General features: G+C 43.4%; 1 protein-coding gene across 1 annotated transcript; it reads left to right on the top strand.

Annotated features, from left to right (window-relative positions):
- The first annotated feature begins 1,598 nt into the window (after nt 1-1,598).
- TNIP2 (TNFAIP3 interacting protein 2) lies at nt 1,599-9,711 on the top strand. The gene is made up of 6 exons (XM_050895704.1): nt 1,599-2,111; nt 4,522-4,827; nt 6,749-6,832; nt 7,404-7,685; nt 8,067-8,186; nt 8,674-9,711. Exons 1-6 carry the CDS (start codon nt 1,638-1,640, stop codon nt 8,953-8,955), a joined length of 1,548 nt encoding a protein of 515 aa, XP_050751661.1. The 5' UTR covers nt 1,599-1,637; the 3' UTR covers nt 8,956-9,711.
- The last annotated feature ends 251 nt before the right edge of the window (nt 9,712-9,962 follow it).

Below are 9,962 nucleotides of genomic sequence, written 5' to 3'. Positions count from 1 at the left end.
GCTTTTTGGTCCAGAAACATCTTCTATGATTGTGCTGAGCCTAGCGCAATAAGGCTGTGTGCACATAGAGTGAGCTCTGTGTTGTATATGTTATTATACACCTGCATACATACACACACAATAAACATTATTACAAATAATAATCAAATGTAACCTAGGCTTTATTTTTGTGCTGGTTTAAGGCTTTTTCCTCCCAAGCTGTTCTACCAGTATGATAACATGGACATAACTAAACCAGTCCAAAAAAAACTTTACATCAGTCCAGCTTGCCATACTCCCCTCCTCCTATGAGAAATACTACACCAGCATAACCGCGCTAATATCCTTGGTTAACAGGTTCTATCACTATGCTGCTAATAAAAGCAGTTATCCACCACAGGGATGGCCAACAGGCGCCTGTTTGTTCAGCGTCAGGCAGCTGGTTTTACTCTCACCAACTCTGCTTATCTCCATGTGCAATCCTGAGGGTAAAAACACTAGCTGATGACGTGACTTTTGATGACCGGAAGATTTTGGTCTCTTCGAGGTCTTTCCTAAGCAAGCTTCTCCTCAAAATCCGTGAAGGCGCGCAGCCTTCGAGGAGAGGCACGCTGCTTTGCCCGGGTCCAAAGCCTTCCCGTTGCTACCGATGCAGATCGAACACACGACGTGGGATTTTTTGGCTGTTCCTTCACTGTGTGCGCGGGCAAAGCCAGAGCGGAGACCCCGCTGCTCCGCCTGGCAGGGCCGCCCGCCGCCTGGGCGTCAGGGCCGACGGGCACGGCGGCGGGCAGGAGGCCGCCCCCGCCAGCCGTGGCCCGCGGCGCATGCGCCGGCCCGGCCACCTCCGGGGCTTCTCGGGGAGGCGGAGTGGGGCGAGCGGCCCGGTCGCGGGGGTCGCCGCCGGCAGGGAAAATCCCCTTCCGGGCCGGGAAATCCCGCAGCGGCTCCTGCTGGGACGCCGCGCTACGGGGCTTGCGCAACGCGGGGCCAGCCCCGTCCTCCAGCCCCTCGCTCCCCGGACCCCCTCCTCCCCCTCAGAGCCCTCTCGCCGCTCCCACCTTCACCGTGAGCCCCTCCTCCCGCGACCGGTCGTCGCTCCTCCTCGTTCGGCCGGGAACCCCCCCCTCAGCGGCCCCTCGTCCTCCCGGCCCCAGCTCCCCCCCCCTCTCAGCGGCCCCTCCTTCAGCAGTCTGCCCCCTCGTTCACCTCCCCTCAGCGGCCCCTCGTTCAGCCCGGACTTCCCCCGTCCCCTCAGCAGCCTCCCGCTCGCCCCGGGCCCCCTCCCTCGCCCCCAGGTTTCAAGCCGCTCCCGTTTCCTTCCCGTGCAGCCCCCGGCTGCCTTTTCTCCTCTTCACCCCTCGCCGGGGTTCCCCGGCCAGCCTTGCCCTCGGGGCCAGCTCCCGCGCTGGCGGCGGGGGAAAGCGCTGCCCTCCCCCGCGGCGGGGTTCCCCCCTCCGCAGAGGCGGAGCGCGGCCCGGCCCGGCTTGCGCCGTAGAAAAGCGGCGGCAGGGAAGGGCAGCAGGCGGGTCCTGCGAGCCCTTAAAGGAGAGCGGCCATCCTCCTCCCCCGACGGCGAAGGCGGAAGAGCGGAGCAGCAACAAGAGCAGCAGCAGCAGCAGCCGCCGCGGCCCTACCTGGCTCCTCTTCGGATTTATATGCACCTGGCCGGATTACTACTCGCCCTGGAGAAGAAAGAGAAGGGGCAGCAGCGTGACCGCGGCTCACCTTCCCCGGCCATGTGCTCGGTAAGCGAGGGTAGCAGTACGGACCCCTTGGTGGCCCGCTTCAAACAGGTGGAGGAGACGCTGGAGAAGCTGCACCGGGAAAACAGGAGCTTGAAGAATAAAGTGCCTCGGTACAACGCGCTCTGCACCTTGTACCACGAGTCCGCTCAGCAACTGAAGTACCTCCAGCTGCAGCTGGCTGCCAAGGAGGCGACGATCCGGGAGCTGCGGAGCAGCCTGGCCCGGCAGCAGCAGCCGCCGCCGGCGGGCGGCGAGGCGGGGGCGGCGGGCGCGGAGCCGGCCCGCTCGCTGGTGGAGAGCCTGCTGGAGCAGCTGGGCCAGGCCAGGGAGCGGCTCAGGGACAGCGAGCGACTCTCGGCGCGAAGAGTGGAAGCTCTGAGCCAGGTAAAACCGCGAATGCCCTCGAAATAGCGCTGGCAGGCAGCACCTCGCCTCCCTGGGCGAAAGGGCGCGCGTATACCCGAGGAGGGGCAGCAGCGTTCACCTCGGGAGCGGTGTTTCCGCACTCCTCTCTAGAAAAATGAGTAATTTAAGCTTAGTAAGTCCAGCAGTGGTTGTCTTGAATGGAGGATGTGGACGTTTTGCATTGAGACTGCTCCCTCGCGTTTATGGAAACAGATCGGGGTGCGCAGGCACCAGCGCTGACAGCTTGGTTTAAGTGACTTGCCCGGGGTGGCACGCCAAGCTGGTGGTGGCAGAGCCCGGACAAGGGAGCAAATGTTTTGACCCCCGCAATGCAATGCTGGTGCGTTTGACAGGACTTGCTCTATCGCTCTGTCCCCAGAGTTGGACTGTGCCCAAAGCAACTCAGCCATCTGTATCCAACAGTAGTTCCCACTGCATTAAGTTCAAGAAGGTAAACCATAAAATCCTAAAACAAAAACTTAGCGTGGCATTGTAAATCTTCATGCAACTATCTTCACAAGGAGAAGGAAAACCAGTAAAGAACCCTAAATTTGGAAGCTCCATATTACTTACTGAAGACCCTCCTCTCTATCAGATGGAACAGTTTTGTTCTGTAAGATAAACAACTGATGCCACCACTTTTATTACTGAAGTGTTTGTTGTTTTTTTTTTTTACAGTGCACTTAAAAATGGATTTCTGTATTGACATTAAGGCAGCACGTTAATACTTGGAGAAGTAACTGGCAAGTCTGGATTGTGAGGAGAGAGATTAGGGAAATTGGTATCTTTTATGACAGAAAAAACCATCTCTAAACTGCATCCTGTCCCATCCGCCACAAGTGCTATTTTTGTTACTGTCATTAAGACTTTCCCACATTCAGTCTGAAATACTTAAAGAATTTTAAAGCATTTCTTTCTGTATGAAGCTGCATAAAGGAATTTCCAAACCGACCAGCAGTACTTAAAATTGAAACAAGTATTTTTGTCAAAAGTGATCTCTTGACCTAATGCTTATACAAAACATTTTCCATATATGACACTTACCTAAAATACATTTAAATAAGTTCAAGTTTGGAAATTTGTAATAAGAGATGATCTTACTGACACTTTGCAGACAGATGACAAACCTGTGGTATCTGAATATATTTTGAAGTCTGATGCTGAATGTCTTTAATCTATAGCAAAGGGGAAATTCAGCATGATGCTAAAGAATTTAAACATCAGTAATAAGAACAAGTGTTATTTCTGTAAGTTAGATATTAATTTTATTCTTTTTAGAAATAAATATTTTATGCCCAATCAGAAACACTGAAATCGTTGTCACTAAAAATAATAACAACAACAACAACAAAAAGACATTTTGTGAAGTCAGAGGCCTACGTGCTGGCAAAGGGGAGTGCTCCCTGTGATTTACAGCTCTATTAGCGCTCCCAAAGAACTGGAAGGGTAGAGTCAAGCTTGTACCTGTCTCATGGTCTCCGCTGGCATCCAGGGCATCATTGATTCTGCAGGAGCAGTGCTGCAGAGGTTTCTGTTACCAGCATCTGCTACTTTTTGAGGATATCAAGCACGAGCTGTTTTGACAGTCAGGACTGGTGTACTTCAGATGCATGGCACTACAGAGTGGTTTACCCCAGTCAGCAAGCAAACTTCTTCCTTCTCAAAACACCTGCAGAGACGTTAACTTAATGCAGCACGGATGATCCCACAGAGCTTCCAATTCAACAAGAACGTGCGACAACGATATACACAGTTGTTTCCTAGGAGTATGTCAGACCCCCTCACATACCTTGGAGAGTCAGCTATGGCCCAAATAGCCATTGCTGCCACGCAGATTTAATTTTCTGTTTGTTTATCCTTACCACTCATCCTTTCCTAGGTGGGAAAGTTGCTGTGTGTGCTCCCTCTGCTTTGTCCTTGTGACAGTGCCAGGCAACGAATACACTTCACTGTTTTTTGATAAGATGATGTTCCAGTTCCATTTTTTTTGAGGAAAATCTTTACTATCTGGTAACTTAGAATGTAGGACCAGTAAACATTTCTCAGTCTCCATAGTTACTCCTTTTAAACTACTTCATTTCTTGTAAGTTCCATCTTTAGTTTGTTGCTGCTGTATATCTTTTCATAAAATCTTCCTGAATTTTTGCTGGTTGTTTCTTCATTCTATTGACTAGGAAGTGCTTGTATAGCTGTCCCAGCAGTCCTTGATTTTGATTGATTGATCTGTCACTTCCAAGGTCGAGTGATTATATAGAAATGAATTGGATTTATTTTACTTTTTAAGTACTTTGCAGTGAGTACAGGAGCAATATGGAATTCAGTCTTAGACATATTTTGGCTTTTGAGTTCACTTTGCTTTTAAATAACTTCCCCTCCCCCTTATGTTTAGGAAGTACAGAAGTTGAATCAGCAACTAGAGGAGAAAAATGGAGAGATACAGCAGATGATAAATCAGCCTCCATATGAAAAGGAGAGAGAAATCTTACGACTTCAGAAGAGCTTGGCAGAGAGAGAGAAGGCTCAGGCCACCAGCGATGTTTTGTGCCGGTCACTCACTGATGAAACTCACCAACTTCAACGCAAATTAGCATCCACAGCAGAAATGTGTCAACATCTGGCAAAATGTCTAGAAGAGAAGCAAAGAAAAGAGAAGGGGAATTCAGATGACCAGATACCTACCGAAAGATCTAATCAGGTATTCTTAAATGCTACTATGTTTCTTTAAAGTCTTATTAGCTTCTGAGGTGTTAATTACAATATGATAGTTGTAACTGGGGAGTGGTGAGAAATATCCCTTTAAATAATTTCAAGTAGGGTGAGAAGATTACCATGGCAAGCTCTATATAATAATATATAATATATTATATAAAATAATATAATATAATAATAATATAATAATTCTGAGTACCAAAATTTAGGATGGAAGGAGTTGTCAATCACTTGCATTTTGGCCGTCTCACTTATCTCATCATCAGAGGCTTTTTTTGGAGAGGAGAGGAGAGGATCTTGAGAGGTCCTTTCCAACCTCAGCAATTCCATGATTACAATTCTTCCCTGCATGTACAGGAGACAGTACCTTCTTTGTACTGCAGCATGCTTCTGTGCATCACTAGATGGTGCTGTGCTTTTGAAGGTGATATCTTCTGATTACTTGTTTAAGCATCTAAATCACAAAACAAACTAGAGATATTTTAAAGTAGTATTTATATTAAGAACCCTATAGCACGTGGTCTTCTCAGATCAGGATTTGGCTTTGCACACGTAGTACAGACCTACAGAAAGTTGGTTAGGGAAGAATGAGTCAAGGTGTCTTACCTGTTTGTTTTTTTTTTTTTTCCTCTGGGGTTCCCCCCTGGCCTCCCAGTGCAAGGCAATGTTTTTCTCCAGCAGGGATGTTCAGAAAAATTGCTTCATGATAGGAAGGCGGCAGAAATGCTGTGGAGGGGCACAAAGAAACACCTGGATTTTGGTGTACTTTGCAAACGGCTGTGTGGCTTTGCCACATCATCACCTTAGCTGAAGCTTTTCAGCGTAGGGTAGAGGTAGATTGTGTTGTTCTGTTGCTCCAGAAGTCAAGATGGTTCAGAGTCGTTAGGCAATTCATGATAATACCATAAGGAAATAACATTAGAGGTGCTGCCTCCAATAACAGATCAGAGTATTGAGTAGGATGCTACAACCAATTCTCACAAAAAAGAATAATTCTGTCTCATGCTCTTACTGCTACATAGTGGTAATGCTGTGCTTCACATGACCACTCATCTATGCTTTTACGATAAACTCTATACATGCTCACTTCTACTTTGTAAAACATCCCAGGAGCATTTCGAAAGAAAAGTTATTCACATTGAAGTTACCTGTAAGAAATAGTTCGAGGTTGACTAGATATAAGAAAAAAGGACTTTTTAAGGGACTTGAAGCGTTTAGTATTATCATATTTTACGTGTAATTGATAGACAGGAAATTTGATTGACTGATATATGTAATAAGTAGCTAACCTTGTACAGTGGGGACTTCCCTGTTGAAGAAGAGAAATTTCAGATGCAATTACTAGCTGATTCTAGGGAATTTTGTACAAAAGTGTTCTATGTTACTTTTTTTCCCCTCAGTAATTTCTTCCTAGTACTGGCCAAAATTGACAGTAATAACAAAGCAAGATGAAGGCATATCTGTATCTTTGTCATGCATTCCCCACTCCAAACAAGAAGTTTCCAACGAGTTCATGTAAACTGTTAAGTTCTGTTGTCATCAGTGCAGACCCTCATGCATGTAAAATGCGTGGTATTTTTCTTGTTACCTTTAGTAGACTCAGAAGTTGGTAAGACAGATATGTTTTTTGACACCACACAGATCTATTTAAAAGTAATACCAAGGTGGTAAAAACCTGAGTACATTTTTGCTCTGCTTATTAGTAATAAAAGCTGTAGGCTATACTATTAGTATTTAGAAATATACTATATAGAAATAAGTAGACCTAGATGTATGTATTTGTTTCACTGATAGTGAATAGTTTTAAAGGCATTAAAAAAAAAGATTACTTCCAGTTTAACAGCATAGCTAAGTAGCATTTAGGATTTTTATGTTAAAGTAACACTTCCTTTATCTGAAAATTATAGCTTTTAGACAATGAAACTTCACTTCAAGCTCTTATCTGCAACCTACAAGATGAAAACAGGATGTTAAAACAAAAAGTAGCTCACGTGAGTACTTTCATTCTGTACAAGATTAAGATTTGATTGAGTATTTTGAATTACAGTAAATTTGGAATCGGTAAGGCCTGGTTAATCTAATTAAATAGCAGTTTAATGTGAGTCCAAAATTTTTCTTAGTCCTTTCAACATGGAACATAGTCTTTGTTCCCTTAGCTAAGAACAACTTATCACATTATTTTTAATGTATTGGGTTTTTGTAGTTAAAAATACACTGCAGAAGACAATTATTGTGTTCCTTCCATGCATCAGTATTCCACCCCAGGAGAACAGCACTAGGCCCAGGGTGACCACCAGCCCCTCCCATTCCATATTATTTAATACTGTCCCTATGGATTGGTGAATGGGGAAGGCTGCCTGTGAAGAGCCTGGCTTACAGCATGATGATCTTCTGCTGTCCTTTAAAGTGGCTTATCCACACTGAGCGGTTGAGTCAGCATGTTATATTATCTTTTAGAGAATTTTTGTCCTGCACATGTAGACAGTCTATGAAAGCTTGGAAGTTTGTGTCTTCACGTGTGTGTCTTCATGTTCTTCATGACTCTCCTGGGTAATCTTTCAGGTGGAAGACTTAAATGCAAAATGGCAGAAATACGATGCAAGTAGGGATGAGTATGTGAAGCGACTCCACTTGCAGCTAAAAGAGATGAAGTCACAACTGGAGCAGCAGCATGGCATAACTTCAGCACAAACGAATTCTGACCTGATGCACAAGGAGATATTCCGGTTAAATAAGCTACTGGAAGAAAAAATGAATGAATGCATAAAAACAAAGAGAGAATTAGAAGATGTGAAGAAGGCTAGTGAAGGAGATAATGAGCGCATACAAATGCTGGAGCAACAGGTCATTAAGTTTCTTTTTCCTAGAGGTGGGAATTCTTAGTTTCTCCCCAGACCACTTAAGTCCAAGGGGGGAAAATGAAATTATTTCTTTTGACATTTGCCACTTGTCTTGCCACATTTGGCTATACAGATACTTAACAACACAGATTTAAAGGAAACTCACTACTTGCAGAACTGCATGCAGTTCTTTTGGCTTTAACACAAAATGTGAAAGACCTGAAAAAGAAATACAAATACCTTTAAAGTACAGATATGATAGAGAAGATAATATTGAGATTCTGGGAATAAGTATTTACAAACAAAGGAATCACAGCCTCAACTTTTTAATCTAACCTGCCAATGCTCTAATTTATAAAATATTAACATAATAATTCTTTTTCAGGTCCTAGTTTATAAAGATGATTTCACATCTGAGAGATCAGACAGAGAACGAGCACAGAGTAAAATACAGGCGCTTCAGGCAGAAGTTGCATGTCTGCAACACCAGCTAGCAAGAAGACAGGTAAGACAGCAACATGCTACTTTTTCAATTAAAGCATGTCAACAGGATTCAGGATTAAAATATACTTTTAATTATATCTAAAAAAATCTTAAAACCATTTCAGCTTAGTGCAGCTATCAAAAACTTACATTATTTCATAGTCAGTTCTAGTGGAGATGCTTCCCAATACACATGTAATACCCCTTTCCAGTCCATTTTCCTTCTGTGTTGGATCAACATAGTAAGGGTGAATTCTTAGAAGGAAGGGAAGGACGGCCATGACTCTTATAACAGTGGCATCTTTAAAATAGCATACTGGCAATATTCTGTGTTTTCTACAAGCCTTCTTTACAACTATATTAATAAAACTGCAAAAACTGATGCATATTTTATTTACACATCTTCTGATAAAAACATGAGCAGTGTTTCAGATAAAGGTGATAAAATATTCTGTTAAAGAATATCTTTTTACTGCATCTTTTTCAAGAGCTCTTCTTTCTCTTTGTAGGACTCAAGAGACACAAGTAGTCATTTCAGAGTTCACATTGGTAACCAAAATCATATGTACGTACAGACAAACGTTGAACATCTACGAGGCAATAGCCCAGGCCAAACAGGCGTGAGAAGAACATCGTCACAGTCTGAACAAGCTTCTCCTCCTGCGGACAATGGAAACTCAGGATCCGAGGGCAGGGCACAAGGTGAACTTAGATGCCCTCATTGTATGAGGTTTTTCAGTGATGAACTCAGTGATGAATTCCTCAAGCATGTTGCTGAATGTTGCCAGTGACCACATGATGTGAGGCATGTAAGTCAATCACTACTTTATAGACAGTAAAACTTTGGTTTATATATATCTCCTACAGTCCTAAAACAGAGTAATTCAAATGGACAGCTCTTAGGAATTAGGAGGACGAACAATATCTACCTCTTATTTGATTTCACCTTCTCTTGGACTGTATGAAAGACTTCAAGATAAAGCAAAGTGTTTTTATGAAGAATTATTTTTGACAACTATGAGGAAGGCAAGCATAATGCAAATTCCACTACAAACTAAACGGAAACTTACAGTGGTAGTTTGCTTCAGAGTGCAGCTTGACTCTTACTTGAGTCTAATTCTTCACAGCAGTCTGAAGGCTTGTGAAAAAAATTATTGAACTTGAAATTTTCCTCCTCTTCCAAAAATGTAGGCTGAAGAACAGAGGAGGAGCATTTTGGCAGAAGATAGGAAAAATCTTATTATGCTTTATCTGGATTAAAAGCAAAAGTATTTTCTTGTCTGTTGAGGCTGAACTTTCAGACATCTGATCTGAAAGTCCTTGTGTTCAACTGAAATCAGGAGAAGTGAAGAAAACAAAAAGGCTGGTTATTGACTAAAACTAGCCTGTCTTTTTGCACAGAAACAATGTACAGGGATATTTATTTTTTCTGTGCCATAAGTAACTATTTTACACATTTGTAAGTGTGTATTTGTGTAATTATTGATTGTATTCCTATTTTACCTATGGATTATTTTTATAATAAAAGTGATTGTGCAGTTGCTTTACTACATTAGTAAAGTGGTCAAAAATCTCTCTTTCAGTGTAAGTATTTAAATGTGAAATAGTATAGTTACTGGGACTAAGGGCTAACTAAATGTCATGGTTTCAGATAAGAGTTATTTCATTACTTCAGTGATAACCAGTGTCTCAGACTATTTTCAAATACGTTGAAAAAATCACTCCTCATTTATGAGAGGAAGAATGACCTTTCAGATGCACAAGAACACATTAACGCCCTACTCTGTGATGATGCCAA

The sequence above is a fragment of the Gymnogyps californianus genome, chromosome 4, assembly GCF_018139145.2.
Source record: "Gymnogyps californianus isolate 813 chromosome 4, ASM1813914v2, whole genome shotgun sequence".
Taxonomy (NCBI): domain Eukaryota; kingdom Metazoa; phylum Chordata; class Aves; order Accipitriformes; family Cathartidae; genus Gymnogyps; species Gymnogyps californianus.
Note: the sequence above shows the minus strand (reverse complement) of the source record. Positions and strands in the feature narration are given on the sequence as shown.